This window comes from Antrostomus carolinensis, unplaced genomic scaffold (assembly GCF_000700745.2).
Source record: "Antrostomus carolinensis isolate BGI_N321 unplaced genomic scaffold, ASM70074v2 scaffold10510, whole genome shotgun sequence".
NCBI lineage: Eukaryota > Metazoa > Chordata > Aves > Caprimulgiformes > Caprimulgidae > Antrostomus > Antrostomus carolinensis.
The window spans coordinates 12,957-31,030 of NW_010289102.1; the positions used below are offsets into that span (position 1 = coordinate 12,957).

Below are 18,074 nucleotides of genomic sequence, written 5' to 3' on the forward strand. Positions count from 1 at the left end.
TGCCAGCTTCAGCCTGGGCTGTGGTTGTGTGATAGCTCTTTTAATTGCTGGTCCTTTCCTGAGACTCTTTGGCTTTGGACCAACGACCTCAGCAAGAGACAGCATGGTGGCATGTAGAAATAGCAGAAGAAAAGGGCCCTGGACTTGAAGACTGCAAGTAGTGATTTTTCTCCCAAATCATCTGATTCCTTCCTTCATCAGGCTCAGCATAACCCATGCAGAAGTTGTGCACCTGAAGTGGGACGAGTTCAGCTCAGAGAATTGGATGATGCAGGTTGGGGTTGGTGGAGCAGCTCTTATTCCCCTGCACCCCAGGTACATTAGAGTGACTTTGGCTGTGGTAGGGCCAACATGTGAGTAGAGTTTGCCTACATATGCAGGTATTTGCTACGCTCTCCTGGGGTGATCTGTGAAAACTGCAGATGAGATGAGCTTTGTGTTTGCTCATCCTCGCTTTGTCTCCATGTGTACAGTGCTTGTGTGTAGGGGAAGGATGACCAAGCCAGAAGGAGAGATGGGCCTCTACCTGCTGGAAGAGTTGGTGTCTACAGGATGGCATGAAGCTTGGGACCTCCCTGCCACGAGGGGACAAGGAGGCAGGGTGGGGATGGGCGTCCCTGGCCATGACTGGAGTGGAAATGGCCACACCAATATCCCTATGGGGAAGGTTTCTGCCATGAGCCCCATGACAGATGTTTCTAACAGGGTTTGCTGGGGTTTTCTAAGTCTTTTAAAAAAATATTAAAAATCTGTCTCTTTCTCTCTCTTTCTTCTTGTGTTAATGGCCAGAGTATTGGGATAGGGAGACTGGAAATTTGGTATTTCTCTGGGACAGTTGCAAAGCAATGAGGTCTTTCTTTCCCATGACCTTTGCTTGTGCCGTGGTTCCCTCTAGCACTTGTGAAGGGCTATCTCAGACGAGTAGTAATTTTTTTTTTCCCTTTTCATGTTATAAAATACAAACAAATGACAGAAAAGGTCAGGTGGTGGGAGATGGGAGGGAGTTCAGCTGGCTCAGAGCCTTAGGGACCGTCGCTTCCTCCCAGAGGTGTTACGGTGGTTGTAAGGTCGCATCTTCATTTCCACAAAGGGGATGGAGAACTCGTGGCCTTTCCAATGGTACCAGTTAATCCCCTGGCAGGAGGGAGAGAAAGGTAAAAGGTAAAGAAAGACCTTAACAAGAAACTAGAGTGGGAGAGGAAGGAATCAAGGTTGACCACCATAGAGAAGCCAGAAGAAAGGCCCTGTTACAGTGAGAGCAAGATGCTTTTCTGCTGCTCTGGCTTGATGGGTTTGTCCCACTGCTCAAGTACATATGTGTGTATTCTTCTAAATACAACTTAACAAGGTGCCATGGTAAATGACCATGGTAGCCAGCATGAGGCACAAAGAACAGGAGTAAATGGCTTGAAGGTGGTTCTTTTTGCTCCAGCTTGTGTTGGGCCACCCCAGTGATGCTCCTGACCCTGGTGCACAGACCACACAGCCCTAGCCCTAGCTTGGGCTTGCTGTCATGCTTAGTCATGCTGCTGGAAGAAATGCTGAAAAGGTTTTCAGCCCCGCTCTGCCCTTACCTGACTGTGCCGGGACTCTCCGTACTTGCCATTGAGGTTGGTGCGGTGGCAGTTCTTATACCACCAGGCCCCTTTGTAGGACATGGCGCAGTTGGTCACAGCGACGTCGTTGTCCCTGTCCTTGGTGGAGAAGGGGCGGCCCTGGTGATAGGTGAGGGAATCCCCTGTGGAGAGAGGTGTTGTTAGGGGTGACGGAGCCTGAGTCATCTGTTTTTTTCACAAGGAAATTAGTATGTTCTGGTATGTGTGGTAGCTGGTTGGTCAACAGCTCAAGCAGTTGGAAGTCTGGGAATAATGTTAACTGGAATTGTTTACAATTGGCTAATCTGAGGTCCTCTGCTGTTGGTTTGGGGTCAGCACAGACCGCAGCAAGTCTTAGAGGCTGCTTGGGTTTGGCAGATAAAATGCTGTATGGTTTTGGATCTGAATTTCAGTGTTTCAGAAATGAATTGAATCCTAGATCTGGGTAGCCCTGATCTCCTGAAGCCTGACTCTGCTAGATAACTTTAGGATGCTCTCATCCTCCTTCCATCCTCTTAGCCAAAGGGAACTTTTTCTCCCAGAGGAGGCCGAACATCCACCTCCTGAACTGAGATGCTTGTCCTACTTTTCTCCCTTTGGATAAGGGGAAGGACCTTTTGGAAGGTGTGTGTTGTCTTATTGCACCAACACCACCTACCTCATACCCCTTCTTTACTAAGGAACAAGAGAGCTGCTTTTTGGTGAAGGAAGATTCAAAGTGAAATATGGTTGTTATTAAAACTGAGTGGTGCACTTACAGGAGACATTCTTAATGAGCTCCTTGGTGGTACCTAAGAAAATATGAAGTTGACCCATGCTAGCTGTGTGCCAAGAAAGGCTTGCTAGAAAACCTCTTGATGATGAACCATCTGGCAAGTCTTGGCTCTCTTTGATCAAGGTGGAGCAGAAGCTCCTTGGTCAGATGGCTGGAAGAAGAGCTTGCGTGGGGAAGAGGAGGAAGCCATGTCTACAGCACTGTTACTGGCATTTTTGGCAATAGGTTGGGTGCCTTGTGCCCTGGGAATTAAGGTCAGAGCAAGTACTGTGGTTGCACGCAACCAAGATCCCTGTCTCTTCTCTTCCAATGGCAGCTACCACATAACATAGGAAAACTGTGGCATCTTAGATATGGTTGGGGTTCCTCACTAAGTACATGGTGATGAAGTTTTGTCTGGATCATGACAGCTTGCACTGGGCATGCCTATCCCAGCTAGAGGGGCTGCAGCTGTAGCCCTCTCCCCTTTCTTGGGGAAGAGACCTCTGTGCCCTCCCTCCATCATCCACTGTTTTCTGATAGGCAAAGCCTACTGCTGCTGCATCAACAGAGCAAGGAGGTGTGACAGTGTCCTTGCAAAACCGGCCAGAATTTGGCCTCTACATGAGGAAATGACGTAGAGGATATTGGCTTTTTCCATTACCATGGGAGGGCGATAAAACACCCTCCAGCACGACATCAATAGAGAGCTGCAGTGATTGCCAAGTGAGATGACACCTCTGATGACTGACCTGGTTGTTTGAACAGCAGTGCCTCTGATATTTAATATCTATCCCCAGTGGAAAATTCCCTCTGTCCTTAGTGGGAGTTATCAGCCTGGTTTACACGATGGACTGCAGGATGGTAGAACGGGTCTGTGTTTTGTTGTTCCAGACAAGTAAGCTTTGGTGTTGGGATTTCCTTCACAGTTTCAGACCCACCAGTCTCAGGATTTCCCTACTACTCACTAGCACTGAGGCTGTACCTGAAGTGCCGTTGTAGTCCCCGATCCGCAGCTTGTACAGGCTCCGGGAGTCGCCGATGGAGAACTTGTCATAGTAGGCGAACGCCGCTTCCTGGCCGTCCCTCATGTCTATTCGCAACTCGTAGCGACCCTGGGATGTGATCTTGTGGATGTTGTCCAAACCTGGTGAGACAAGCAGTGAGATACCCCGTGAGACCCAGTGCCTGCATCCGCTCCTTGAACAAACAAAAAAAGCTCTAGGCAAATAAAAAGCCTGTGGGAAATGAGAGCGAGGAGAGGAACCAGAGAGTACCAGCACTTCTGGTTAAGTCTTTGTCTCTGCTGGCACTAGTGGGGTCTGAGCTCTCTGTGCCCACTCAGGCTTCACTCCCCCACGGCTATGTGGGGTGGGTTCAAGCCCCAGGTTCAGTTTTCTGTGTGCTGCTGAAGCTGGTGACATTCAGCTGTGGAGACCTGGTGCTTCCTGTGTTGCACACCCGTCTTCTGAGCTGTTAAGCTCCTGCATAAGCCAGAGCTTATTTACACTTCAGGGTTGGCCTTGGCTCATGTTCAGGTTTTGGGGGAGGATGCTCTTATTTCAGACCTGTGCTGGGTCTCTTGCTCACTGCTTTCATTACTTTGGGCAACTGGCTTGCTGGCCAAGGCCAGGTGATGTCCATGAGCTGCAGATGCCATTGATGCAACTTGTACTCATCCAAAGGAGGATGATGGGGGTATGCTGAGGGTCTCCATGGACCTTCTCTCCTAAGAGGAGAAAATTATGGAGCTACTGGCCTTCACAATGTGCTTTTATGTGTTGTGCCCATGAGTGACTTTCTAACGTGCAGGGCAGGGTATGAACAACAGAAGGGAAACTGTCCAAGGGAGAGCATAGAGGAGTGGGGTGAAAGGCATGGAGCCAACAGCTGGCCCAGGAGAGAAGCACAGTGTATGGGGAGCCTGATTTTGAGGTGCTGATGAAAGAAAACTGGTTAAGGTCTTACCCAGCCAAAACTCATCCTCCAAGTTTCCAAAGCCAATCCGGTAATCTACCCATTTCCGGAAGAAATCAGTCAGCCCATTCTGCCGCCTCTGGAAGACCTGTGGTCAGGGAAGATCAAGGGGAAAATCAGTGTGAAGCAGAAGGATGGCCTCGCCACAAAATAAAGACAGTACTTTGTCTTTCCATTGCGCCCTTCAGGGGAGAAAGTTGCAATGCCCATCTAGTTGGTGTTAATTGCAGCCATGCAATTAATTCCTGTGCAGATGGAGAAACTGAAGAGAAGTTAGATGATGTCCAAGGCAAGTCAATGTTGTAGTAGGAAGGAATCCGTCTTCAAGCTCTCTGCTCTGCTGGATGTGTGGTTCCTCTGGTTTTCTAGCATGTGATTTTGCTTTTGGCTGGCTCTTTCTGTGGTATCCAAGGGGAAGCTCTGAGGCAGAGTGAGATGGAGGGAAATTTCCTAGCTAAAATAACACCAGTGCTAGAAATCACCATTTGAGGAACTATTTATTTTATTTTTTTTTTTAATTTCAACTATACATCTAGCAGAGTTTTGTGTAGTGTGTGTAAGTAAGCATTTGACGCAAATAAAAGCAAAGCACCAGAGCATTATTTACTTAAGCTGTCAGTCCATCTACATCAAGACAAGTAGTGTTTGTGCAATTCAAAAGCCAAACAGGCATTTTTCTCTAAAGTGCTCCTATGCAGACTCAATCAGGGTGGTGCCCGACACCCTCCCACTGCAGGCACTGTGAATCATTCCCCATGAAAGCTATCGGCCATTAATTTAATTTCTAGAACAATAAATCTGCTTCACTCTCAGATTTTGCTCTCCAGAAGCACTGCAAATATGTCAAATAAATCAAAGGGCATTTCTCCGAGTGTAACTATTATTACTGGAGCTTGGACCATTCCCTCTGGTGTGGGAAATGAAGCGTGTGATATTAAACCTGCTGTCGTTCCCGCGCAGCTTGGTGCTTGGCTCTGCTGGAAGGATGGGACTCAGTTACTTTGGGACAGGGACAATGTGTAGGACAACTGTATGCCTACTCACAATCCAGCCACCTCCATCTGTGGTCATGTCACAGTAGACCTGCACTCGCTGGCTTAGGTCCCCGTTGATGGAGATGGTGTAGACACCACTCAACGTGTCTCCGTTCATCAGGTGCTGGGCACAGTCCTGAGGGTTAGCAAAGACACGGCCACCTGTGAAATTTAAAAAAAGCAAAATTTAGGCAGGGGGGGCACACTTTCTACATGCTTTGGGCCCTGATGGTTGCAATCCAGGAAGGATCTAACTTGGCTTCTGCATCCCATATTGTTCTGAAAGGCAGTGAGGCTATACATCTGCCAACAACATCAGAGGATTTAATGGGGAAAAAGAAAAAAAATATGCATATAGTAATTAATCTCCCATGTGTCCTATATTGGAAAAGTGCATGGTAACATCACTATGAATGATGAGGGATGTCAATTCTTGGACCATCTTTCTTCACCATGTCTGAAACCCTGGGGTTTAAGCTGTCACTGGCATATTTAGATAGCTGTGAAAATACCAAAACCTGTTCTCCTCTCAGGATTGCTGGCTCCAAAACAAGTTTTATGACTTTACTGATTCCAGGGAGATTCTCCTGATCAATGCCCTTGGAAATGATGGAGGACTTACACTGAGTTGATTGTCACTTGCCAACTGAGCAGGAATTAGGCTGTGCGAGATGATAGAGATGGGCAGCATGGGCCATGTGGCCACGCTTCAGGTGCCCTCTAATGAAGAAATGTCTCATTTAGGGGTCAGAGTTTGAGAGAGTCTTAACTACAAGATCTCAGCAGTATTAGGATCTCAGCTCTGTGTTGTTATTAATTTTTTTCTTATTTAATGCAAAAGGGGGAAATACATCTTTTTTTCTTTGCTGTTGGTGCTTATGGATGATGGAGTAAATCAGTGCAGAGCTGGCAATGTGGATGTGGCTTTCGAGGGTGTTTCAGTTATGCATTGAGAAGATGTGAAGGATGTGCTGCGTGCATCCATCATGACTGCATGATAGGCAGCAGGACCAGGGTACAGACCCTGGTCTCTAATTTCCCATTTGGCTGTATTCCTTCCAGCCTTGTGTCCTGAAGACTCAGAAGCCATCAATTTATCTGAATGTTGAAGATCCCAAATTTTTTCCCATCTCTGTGACACAAGGTCTGGTGAGACAGTGTTCACATTTTATAGTATCCAACAATGAAAACTGCTTCAAAGACAACCACTTAGGCTCCCCTGAGCTCTGCGGAGATTACTTGTTTCTTAATTTATATTCATATCTTTAAGAGCCGAGGAGACCTTGAAAGACATTTCAAATCACTATAAATTATAAATACTGTATCTGTTTCTTCCTTTTGTCCCATCTGTGTACAATTCCCCAAGAACATTATGCAAACATGAAACAAAGAAGCCGAGCTATTAATATGTCAGAGGGAATGGAAGAACCTCGGGATGTGTACTGTGAACAGAAGGAAGCAAAACAACTTAAATTAAGCCTGGTTTATTTTTTCTATTATTTTTTTTATCTCCTTAAAGACAAGCCTTTGTTCTCTGCAAAGTGGCCCGATACGCTGCCGGAGTGAATTGAATCCTAGACCCCAATTCTTTGCTGAGGGATTCTTGCCCATGGATTGCGTTGCCTCGATATTTGTTCTTGGGTGCTTCTCTCTCATTATTATGTAAGGTAAGTAAGTGGGGAGAAGATGGTTTCTTCCTGATGCCTATCTTCATCTTAAAAGCCAATTAAACTTGTGTTCAGATGCTGCATCAGCTGGCAATGGTCTCTCTAACACTGTTGAGGTCTGACATTTGTGTTTGATGGAAACAGTGCTCTCCATGCCTATGTGAGTGGGTTTCTGCTGCTTTATCCCATGGAGAAGCCAGCCCCGTGCAGTTTTTCCCTGACTCCCAAACAGCCACAAAGATGACATGTATTTTTCCATCACTTGCCTGAATTGCACTGGCTTTATTTGCCCACATAAGAGGCAAGAATAACAAGAAAGCCTGATCCGTAGATGCATTAGAGATGAGCCTTTCCTTTTTTTTTGACGTAAATAGTTTCTATTATCTCTTAAGAGCAGGTGAATGCAAAGTGTAACCGTAAGAGGGAAGTGTATCCACAGCAGATTCGAAGAAAACTCTCCTAATTGAACTGGCAGTGCAGATGAGAGGAATTTTGGTGGCTGTCATCTTCAGGCTTCTTAGTGCTTTTGAAGCCCAGGAGAAATGTAATTGGATTCATCCCTGAGCAACATGCACTCGGTTTCCCTAGCATGGCTTTTCAAAAAGAGTGAGGTACAATATGCTTTGGATGGTTTCTAATGTGAATGGTTGCAAAGGGTGGGGGCAACAGTGACATTTTCATGCAAACTTCATTCTTGCAAGCATAAACACTCTGTCTGGGAGTGTTGCGGGTGCCTGTGGATGCCCATTGTTTGGTTTGGAAAGGAAACCATTCCTGTTACCTTAGGGGATCGTGACCTCTAGAATAGAGGGGAAGGTATAATGCAATTAGATAAAATCAGTAGGACCACAGTCCTGTGGGTATGGTGGCTCTGCTGTCTTAGACTCCACTGAAGGTAGTGGACATGCATCTCTTTGATGCTTGTTGAATGATTGGACCATGACAGCATAGAGAGACCATGGGTCTCTCCCCACCCACTCCAAGAACATACTTCTTAATATGTGTTGTTAACTTTTGTGGGTTTTTTTTTTCTCTATTTGTGCATTTGAGGAGGGGCAAGGGCAAGGCAAAGGGCCTGGCAGATGGTTCCTGGTCTGAAGGTCAAATCCTGATGACCTGGGCTAGGACTTGTGTTTGTATTACAGATTATTTAGCCATTAACTTTTCGTAGCAAAGCAATGCTGTGGATCATGCAATGAATGTACCTCTCTGTGGATCACGGTGAGATGCTACCCAAGCAGAGAAAGCCTATAAAAGTGGTCCATGTCTACCAGCACAGTGTGTGGGCTGAGCCCTGCCTAGCTGAGCAGTTGCAGTGCGAGTCCTCACCTGTGGTGAAGGTGGTGGAGATGAAGCCGCTCCGCATGGCATTTTGGGCAGCTTGCAGGCGCACGGTGTACTCTGTGGTCTCAGAAAGCCCCTCCAGACGGATCCACGTGTCCTCAGCATCCACAATCAGCTCCTGTACATGGGTCCCAGAAGGAGGTAGACACCAAGAGCAACAGATGAGAAAAGCGATGGGCAGCCTAAAGAGCAAGTGAGGAGGGAAGGGAAGCCACAAACTACTGCAGCCCTTGGTGCCCACCCAAGGAGTGTTGCATGACTGCTTACACCCCTGGCCTAAGTCAGCGTGAGGTCAAGGAATGTATTCAACCTTTTGGGATGGGTCAGGTCAGGGAAAGCTAGCTGCTTTGGATGTGGGACATCTAAATATTTGCATGTTTGCAGTCTGTGTGCTCTATTTACCAGCTCTGTTGGGATCTGCATGCCCTCAATACAGGGCGTGACTGATTGCCCAAGCATCACAAGGAGTAGAGCTGACCAAACCTGGTTATCAGACAGTTTTACCTCTGTCAATTCCCGTCACGTTTATTTTTTTGGTCGTCAGCCAATGCTACATGGCATTATATCCAACCCCTTCTGCAAAGCTATTGTCCTTTGGCCACTGTGAGCCAGTCACACCGGCAAAGGAAAGGAGACTTATATGCTGTGATGTATTTCTGATAGCATTTGTTTCAGCTCTTCCAGACGGGCAGATATGGACACACTCATTAAATAATCAAATATATTGTATTGCAGGTTTAATTAGCTGTCAGTACTTATCTTCCTTTTTGCAAGAGATGCATTGCATTTTTAGCAACTCTGTTCATGGGATAATTTTCTCCTGCCTCAGCTTGCTCGTGTTTCACAAGTTGTGAATTCCCCCGGACTTCCAAAATTTCCAGGCATGCCCTCTGTGCCCAGACCTGCAGGAGATTTTGCCCTAGGCAATCTTTTCCAATTGTTTATCTAAAGTATTGCTTCTGCAGGTAGTAGCATCTGCCCTTCTGGTCTCTCCCTGACCTAGTGAGCATCGCTCTTTTGCTTTGTTAGGTTTCTCCTGCTCACTTCTCCACGGTCATGTTATTCCTCGACTTAATGAGGCTCTTTCTTTGTGAGGACTCACTCACCTTCCGGCTGCCATCAGTTGATCTGTAGGTCATCACATAGTTCTCAATGTCTCCCATGGGAGGCACCCAGGAGAGCAGGGCGCTCCGTCGAGTGACTTCGCTGGCGGTCAAATTTGTTGGAGGATCCAAAACTGTGAGGGTGGAGAAGGATACAGGGAAGTGCAAGTTCTCTCACACAACCGCCCCAGTCCCACTTACCAACTTAGTGCACTGGGATTCAACCTTGAAACCCTGAGCTACAGCCCAAAGTCCATCCTTGCCCTCGTCTCCAGACCTCATCACCCATCCTCAGCCTTGGACAGAGCTCTGCAAACCCTCTAAAAGTCCTCCCCTACCTGCATGCTCTCTGAAGTGTAATGGCTCTGAAATTTATGTGCTATGGGGCCTGTTAATCTTCCTGTAAACAAAATGTCTTGTAGTGCTCTTCTGGACCTATAGCCTTGGGCAAGAAAAAGACCTGGTCAAAAGGGTCTTCTCGGGAAACCACATCCAGGTGAAATCAAAGAAAGGGGTGGATGGAGAGTGAAAGAGTGAAAATTATGGTTGATGCTTGTTGTGATTAAAGTTCTGCCCAGTACTGGTATTTGGGTGTCCTTTTGGCACGTGGCTACTTCTACACCCGTGTATGTGACAAGAGCTTTAGCTCAGCCTTGCTGGCTGCTTTTGCTGGGGTGGATGTGTGGCTGAGGGCATGTAACAAGCAGTGGGGAAGGTGATTATTGTACTTACGAGTTGTGAAGTTGGTGCTGATGGTCTGGCTGGTGACAGGTCCGTTGGTGGCGTACATAGAGACTGTGTAGGTGGTACTGGGCAGGAGGTTGGTCAGCTGATACTCCTGGTTGACTCCATCCACAAGTATTGTTTTTCCTGCAACTGTAAGCCAAAAGAGATGAGTTAGAGTAGATGTTCAAGGTTGTTCTCCAAAATGTGTCTATGTGTATGACCTCATGAGCAAAAGCACTTATATCTCTGAAACACCGTGAGCTACTGTGCAGCAGCTGAGCTGTAGTGGTGGTGCTTTGTCTGAAGGACGGTCTTATTTTTCCCACAATCCCTACATTTGCGTTGATACTTTCTTTCCCTTCAGTAGTGGGTTTCATTGAGTTTGCCACACACCCTGTTTCTGTGGGATGGGCACTTGCTTGCCCCTGGGCTGCAGCTAGTGGGCCAGTTAGCAAAGTTGGGGGATCCCAGTCCCCTCCCAAAGCAAGGGCTCCTTCCCCACTCCCTCCATGGAGGGTAGCTGCTGAGCCCCAGGCTTTGGGATGGGGGGAGATGAAGGTGAGCTGAAACAGAGCCCCAGCAAAGCTCATGGAAGAGGGGAGCAGAGTCTTGACGTACCTGTGTGGTGGGAGAGGATGAGGACATAGCTCTCCACCTCTGTCAGCGGCGGGTTCCACTGCAGCAGTGCCTCAGTGGGGGTGATGTTGCTGGCTGTGACCCCCAAGGGGGCATCCATGGCTGCGTGGGGGGCAGATTCAGAGAGTCAGAACCATTAAGAGACTAGGTTATGAACTGGAAGGGCTTCTTGTGAGCCATCACTCATGGTCTGCCCACGCACATGTGCCTGCAGAAGAATTCTTGCTGCCCTAGCTGGAGAGCCAAGATGCCTGTGCTACTTTGGTACCTGGGCTGCTCTTCCACTGTTTTCCTGATGCACAGCCTGGGATGTTAAGGGTTTCTTTTAGGTTTTGAGGATTCTGGGGTTAGCAGAGGGTTTTATTCTTGCAGCAGATGCTGTTTGTGTCAGGGCTTCCCCAGGGATTATTTCTGGAAGTCTGTACTCCCTTTAGGAGAGGTTGTCATGGTTGCCCAGCCTCCTATCTCTGGCTTCCCTGTGCCTGCTACACAGGTTTATCACTCCCCCCATGACTACCCATGCATATTTGGGAAAAGCTTTGCTTAGACATACTTCAGAAGTCCACACTGGGCCCTCATGAGCCTTGCTTATCATCTCGAGCTTCCATTAGCCTGGCCTGAGGTCCAGCTTGCTCTCAGTTGCCTGATTTCTCATGCAAGCAAGGGCTGCTGGCCATGCCTGGGCTTGACCTGGCACTGTTTGATTGCTACCTGCCCACCAGGAGCTCCTGCCCACCTGTGTGCACGGTGATGGAGGACACCTCGCTCTCCTCCCGGCCCCTCATGCTCTTCACCCCAATCTCGTACTTGGTGGCAGGCTGCAGATGATGGAGGGTGTACTCGGTGGCATCACTGGCAATGGTGGTGCTGTCTGTCCTCCCTGAAGGGACAGAGTTAAAAGCTTTGGAATCACAGCTGGCCCCATCCTTGGGGTACAGAAGGTGCTTGGGAAGGGAAGGCAATGCCACAAACCCTCTCCAGGGCTGATACTGGGGGTAACTGGGTGCAGGTGCACACCTGCTGGCTTGACCTTTTCAGCATCGTAGGTAAATATGGGGCCAAATGACATGAGCTGGGGAAAGCAGGTGAGGGAGGTGAGATTTCAGGATTGGGCTTTGACTTAGACATCCCCTGGGGGGCATAATGTGGGGGCTCACTCCTTGTGCCCCTCTGCCCAGATGAACCTCGGCTGCAGTAGTCCCTTCCCATCCCAGATACCCCAACCCCCATCCCTGCAGCTTCTTGGTCCATCCCAGCTGTCAGTGGCTTTTCCTGGGGCACTGGGATGCTGCCTGGAGTGAGGATGACCTGGTGGCTTGCTTGTACCCACAGATAGAGGGAGGGTTGGCAGCTGCGAGCTCAGGGCTTGAGCAAGAGTGGTTTGACCCATTACCTTCTGCGGCGCGGTAGGATATCCTATAGTGGTCAAAGGCAGCGATGGGAGGGCTCCAGTAGATAGTCATGGACTCTTGGGTGATGTTGCCCACCCTGACATCTTTTGGTGCATCCATCCCTGGTGAGACGGAGCAGAAAGCAAAACTGTGGGAGGCAGGTCTGCTCCCCGTCCCCCCACCCGCCCTCCTGGCAGGATCTCATGCCTAGCAGGGGGGGTCTTGCGGTACCTGTCGTGATGGAGCCCATGACAGGCTCAGAGCTGATGGCACCATGCACGGCCACCAGCGACACCAGGTACTCGGTGGACGGCTGCAAGCCCGTCAGGCTGGCGTGCCTACGGGTGCCATCGAGCGTCAGCTGCTGTGCCTCGTCCTCATCCTGGGGGTTGTAGGTGAGGATGAGGCGGTCTGCTGGTGGGGATGGATCACTCCATGTGATGTTCACACTGGAGGATGTCAGCTGGGAGAAGTGGAGTTGCGTGATGGGCCGGACCCCTGCAAGATGGAGAGGGGAGATGCAACCCCAACTGTCTGCAGATCCCAGCCTCTGAGTTGTTCCCAGTGCTTGTATGGGAAATACCCAACAGAGGTGTCAAAGTTACAGCTCTGGGGTCTCCATTGATCTGAAACCATGATGGGATTGAGAGGTAGAACTGGGAAGGGAAAAACGGTGCTGTTCTCAGCTCTGCCAGTGAACACCCTCCATCCCAGATCCATAGGGCTGTCCCACTACAGATGATATGTGCTCTCTGGGCTTTTTGACTGCAGGCTTTTCACCCAGAGGTGCTTGTGAGGTCCTTCAAGGCTTGTTTTTTTCTTCTTATGGACACACAGACCACCCTGACCACAAAGGACAGCATGGGCTGGCTGTTCCCCCTATCCTTATGAGACCATCCAGTCAAGCAAGTGTGCTCAGTGTTGCTGGCCAGGGGCATGGAATCCCCACACTGGTGGGGCCATCCTTCTTCTGATGTCCACAGAGCTCCTCCCACATGGATGGGTTGCCCCCAGCTCTCATCCCCATCACTGCCTCAGGAGTTTTGGGGGTGTGGCAGGCTGGTGGAGGTGCTAGCATAGAGTGATGGTCGGTGCCCTTGACCCCATCCCACCTTGTCTTTCTCTAACCTGTGTAGGCATCCACGGTGGCCTCCTGGCTCTGCTGGCGTCCCCTCTCAGCAATGATGGAGATGGTGTACTCTGTCCCAGGCTCCAGCTCTGAGAGGGTGAGCTCTGATTTGTCCCGGGGCACTGTCACTTCAGAGGCCATCCCTGAGGCAGGGATGAAGGTGACGCGGTAGTGGTCGATGGGCCCTTTGGCTTTGGTCCAGGCCAGTGAGATGGAGGTCTCCGTGGAGGCTGTCACCAGGAGGTCCTGGGGGCTGTCAAGATCTGTGGAAGAAAGTTGGTGCAGACCCTTGTCCCCATGCACAGACTGTCCCATGGAGACATCGGAGCCATAGGAGCTGCTTGTGCTTGGAGCACAGAACGGGGCCAGACTCACCAGTCCTGGCGTTCATGGTGGCTGGTACGCTCTGCTGGCTGTCCATCACGGCCGAAATCCCGATGCCATACTCTGTCCCCGGCACTAGATCTGCCAGGGGGTGCAAAGGACACGAAGGGGAGTGAGTGCAGCCTTGGGGTGTGACCCCCAACACCCCCCATGGTTGGGGACAGGGGCCATCATCCTGAGCATCCCTGGGGTGAGCAGCCCTCCTACAGCTCAGCAGTTCCTCCGTGTGTTGGAGGAGCACTGAGCTTTTCTAAAAAGCCCTACAGATGCCTCTGGACAGGGAATTTGGATTCTTCTAGCTCAGAAATAAGCAATTTACAAAAGTTGTTGCTGAGATCTGCTGTAACTGCTGGCGTCGAGACAGAAATTGTGTGTGTGTGAGCTGAGATGGGAACGATAAAGTCACTACATTTGTTTCCAAAGTGATTTAATGTCAAATATTATCACAGAGCTGGTGTCTTGAAGAGAAATAAATTATGCAGAGTAAATGAAATGCACATTAATTAGGAAAGACACAGTCTTTCTGGGAGCTGAATCAGGTGCCGCCCCTTGGGGTCAATGTATCTTGTGTTGCCTCTCTCAAGGGACGTGGGATTTGAGCTCATCCAGCTCCTTTCCCGTGCACCTCTCGCTGTTGGCTGTTTTATCTCTGTGACACATCTCCTGCCTCTGCCTGTCACTTCTGTGTGGCTGCTGATGGATTCACTCCTCCCTGTGCTCCATGATCTTTCCCATGGGGTTAGAAAAAGCCGTAAACCTTTCCACCCCGCCTCACCCTGCCTTGTCCAGGGGCAGCAGCCCCTGAAGACTCCAAAACCTTCTCCAAGAGGCCTGGAGGAAGGGAAAACCCCATCCCCTGCTGCTCTCTTCTCTCTATGGTGCAGTCTGATGCTGCGGGAAGATGGACACCCTTCACCCCTACCCAATAAGTATCCTGGAAATGAGAAGAAAAGTCTGGGAGAAAAGGAGAGGAGAAGGAAGAAATGAGCAGGAGGATATACAATGATGCCTTTTCTCTCCCAACTCTTTTGGCTGGAGCAAAACTACTGATATTCCAGTGCAAATGCTGATTTTAAAGGGAGACATATGGGGCAGGGCAAGGCTTGCCATGTTTTTAAGCTTAGATCTTTGATAAGCTCTGCTCAGCGCTGCTTCTCACTGCTTTTCCTGATGGAGGCAGCTGAAGGGATCACCAATTGCATTTATACTGTGGATCCCACCAGGTTCTGGGTGGCTGGAAACCCACCTTGATGGGCTTTGCACCATACGCAACAGGACCTTGTTGGACAGAGTGTAATGGAGCTGTGGGAGAGGGTTGTGTTCCATCTACACTATGGATATCTTGGTGTTTTTTTTTGCCAGTAGAATGTTTTTTGGGTTATTTTCTACTATAAGTATTATTTTTTTAAATTTGTTTGCTTATTACATGGTACCCTGGGAGCTAGAAGCAATGCACTGAGGTGGTGATGGAGGCACTATATAAAAATCGCTCACTGCTATTGACTTAAGCTTCTCTATCTCTAGAGCTCACTCCGAGGAGGTTTCTTGTAGCCCTGCCTGAGTCTGGGAGCAGTCAGGCAACACTTGTGCAGCACTTGACAGCTTTATTTTTTTTTTCCTTTTATTGAGATAAAAGTGAATCTTGATGCTGTCTCTTCCCCTGATGCAAGCTTGGGCTCTGGGTGTCATCACAGTTTGGGTCATGGGTAGTATTTCCCCTCTGCCCTCTCGAAGGGGATTTGGCCCATTTTTAATGCTCCTTCTCACCTAGAAAGGCAGGAAATGTCCTAGAGGAAAGCTAGCAGGTGACCAGCACTGGGTCTCCTATCCCTCATAGAACCATAATGGTTGGAAAAGACCTTTAAGATCACCAAGTCCAACCATAAACTCAACACTGCCAATTCCACCTCTAACCCATGTGCCTAAGCACCGCGTCTATCCATCTTTTAAATCCAGCCAGGGAAGGTGACTCCACCACCTCCCTGGGCAGCCTGTTCCATGATTGAGTACCCTTTTGGTGAAGAAGTTTTTCCTCATATCCAATTTAAACCTCCCCTCGCTGTCCCTCTCCATCTCATCCAACTTCTCCATGTACGTCCTCATCACGAACGCAGCAGAAACTACCCCTAACGTTTCTTTTTTCCGCACACCACATTTTTCAGGTTAACTGCTCTAATTGCTTTTCTGCCCTCCAGCCTTTCTCGTGACTCCGTGCTACTATGCCTGTAACTTTGCATTCCACTTTCTCACCAATCTTATTCCTATAGATCCATACATCAGAGATGTCTGAGTCTTATTTGGGCTGGAAAAGGTCCCAGGAGGATGAAGAGTCAATGTGGAAGAACCTGGTGTCTTGCCATTCTGAAGAGCTTCAAGCTGAATAAGTGATCTTTTTTGTATGTGTGTAAGTAAATCTTGGCTCAAGAAAACACCACTTGAGCTGCAAATCCAGCAGGAAAGCAGTTGTGCTCACAAAAAAAAGGATATCAGATCTTACACAGTGCTTTGCTGTGTCGCTGCAAAAGGTGTTTGGGGTTTGGCTGGCACTGGGAGGTGGATGGTGTTTGCAGAACCCTGGTGGGACCCCTTGCGCTGGACTGAACAATGTACTGCTTGAAGGACTTGCTCAAAAATAGTATCCCTGGTCTTGGGTCTGCTTTGTGCCTGAATTGGAAAATGGCAACAAACTTGGGCAGCCTGGAAGCCCATCACTGCCTACAGGGCATTGGCACCTGCGGCTCTTTCCCAGCAAGGAAAAAAAGGAATGTGAAATAATATTTTCCTCTAGATCAGCCTAAAAAGGCTTCCTCTCCCCATTTCTCACTTGGTTCCTTGCCAGCTCTATTTGGGACCTGGACAGACCCTTGCTGGAGTTGCATGGCAGGAAGATGTGTCACTTGAAGGTGCGTCACTTAGAGATGCATTGCTTGGAGATGCTTATGGACAAGCAGCAACCAAATCCAGATCCACAGAAGGGAATAAGAACATCCCAAGGAACACCTCTGTGGTAACTAGTAAACTCCAAAACAGTCTCCAATATGTGCCAACATAGGGGCAACTGAGCATTGGTGCTGGTTTGGGCTCTCCATTGTCCTATCTGCTTGTGAGGAGGAGGAGGAGGAGAGGGAGGAAGGGCAGGTGGGTGCACGCGTACCTGCGAGGGTGGCCCGGGTGGTGGGACCAGTGTCACGTGGCACCAGGATTTCATGGTAGTGCTCCCCAGCCAGGGTGCTGTAGACCACCCTGTAGCTGTGGGCCTCAGCCTCGCTGTTGTCCCAGGTGAGCTCGAGGCTGGCGGGTGTCCGCGAGCCCACCCGCAGGTTCTTTGGGGCATCGATCTCTGCACGACAAAAGGGAGAAAGGCACCATTTCACCAACAGCACTGGGGGTGCACCCTGTAGACTTGGCATGGCTAAACAGCAGCAGAGGGGTACATGGGACCCATGTGTGGTACCTCCTCCCCAGGGCATGTCCGTATGGTGAGGGCTGAGGCATCTGCTCTTACCTCCTGCTCAGCCCAGACCTGGTGATGCCACCCATGAGACCAACGCAAGTGTTGGGACATTCACAGCATCCCTCAGTAAGTCGCTTTGGGAGCTAATTGTATGTTATTTGTAAAAGAAAATCATTTTCTCCCCTATATTAGAGTGAGGGAAACTGAGGCAGCACGCTTAAGAGAAAAAGGGCTCTGCAGCAGTCACGAGTTGACTTGAGCTGTTCTTAGAAGACCTGGCGCATCTTTACAGGCTCATTCACACTCAGACATTGCCCAAAGGGTTTGTTTATTAGTGCTGCTGAGGCTGTACCCCAAATCTGCTCTAATTTGCATGATAAATCTCTCCTGTGAGCAATGGGTTGGTGCTGAGCAGGGTTAATTACTGCTCCTTGACAGATCTGGGTTTAAGGGGCAGTTTTTTTTTATATTGCTTTTTAGAAATAAAAAGCAAGGAAGGCCAACGCAGCAAATCAGTTGTGGTAAACATCTCATCCGAAATAATCTATCTATGGAGATATATACACACACAGTTACACCCCGCAGTTATTGTCACTGGAGCCTGCTATCTACCAGTAATGTACATGACAAGTAATTTATATACCATAAACCAGCACTGACATACACGCTCTACCCCCCCTCCTTTATGGCACGGTAAATTAAAGCTGTTAGCTATCTGCAGGCTTAACATTAATTAAAGTTTTACCGACCAGTTAGGCTATTCATAGAAGACATAAAATAAGATAACCACGTTTTTGACTGGGCTGCTTTCAGCTGCTTGACTGTCGTTTCCTCAGGCAATGCATCTGCCTTGGCTCTCAACGCGGAATGGGAGAAGAGC

At 48.9% G+C, this 18,074-nt stretch overlaps 1 protein-coding gene across 2 annotated transcripts in view; it reads right to left on the minus strand.

The window, feature by feature from the left end:
* Nucleotides 1-976: 976 nt before the first annotated feature.
* TNR (tenascin R) overlaps nt 977-18,074 on the minus strand; it is a 28,599-nt gene continuing 11,501 nt past the window's right edge. Inside the window, exons 7-21 of one of the 2 annotated variants that reach the window (XM_010168947.1) lie at nt 16,895-17,080; nt 13,732-13,821; nt 13,356-13,619; nt 12,459-12,725; nt 12,230-12,349; nt 11,573-11,716; nt 10,819-10,938; nt 10,207-10,344; nt 9,478-9,608; nt 8,357-8,489; nt 5,371-5,522; nt 4,318-4,414; nt 3,335-3,496; nt 1,575-1,738; nt 977-1,134 (exon numbers count right to left, since the gene is read on the minus strand). In XM_010168947.1, coding sequence (XP_010167249.1) covers nt 1,015-1,134; nt 1,575-1,738; nt 3,335-3,496; nt 4,318-4,414; nt 5,371-5,522; nt 8,357-8,489; nt 9,478-9,608; nt 10,207-10,344; nt 10,819-10,938; nt 11,573-11,716; nt 12,230-12,349; nt 12,459-12,725; nt 13,356-13,619; nt 13,732-13,821; nt 16,895-17,080 — 2,288 coding nt within the window. In that variant the 3' untranslated portion in view covers nt 977-1,014. Of the gene's footprint in view, nt 1,135-1,574; nt 1,739-3,334; nt 3,497-4,317; nt 4,415-5,370; nt 5,523-8,356; nt 8,490-9,477; nt 9,609-10,206; nt 10,351-10,818; nt 10,939-11,572; nt 11,717-12,229; nt 12,350-12,458; nt 12,726-13,355; nt 13,620-13,731; nt 13,822-16,894; nt 17,081-18,074 lie in introns of both variants that reach the window. The other variant, XM_010168939.1, reaches the window with a different exon arrangement.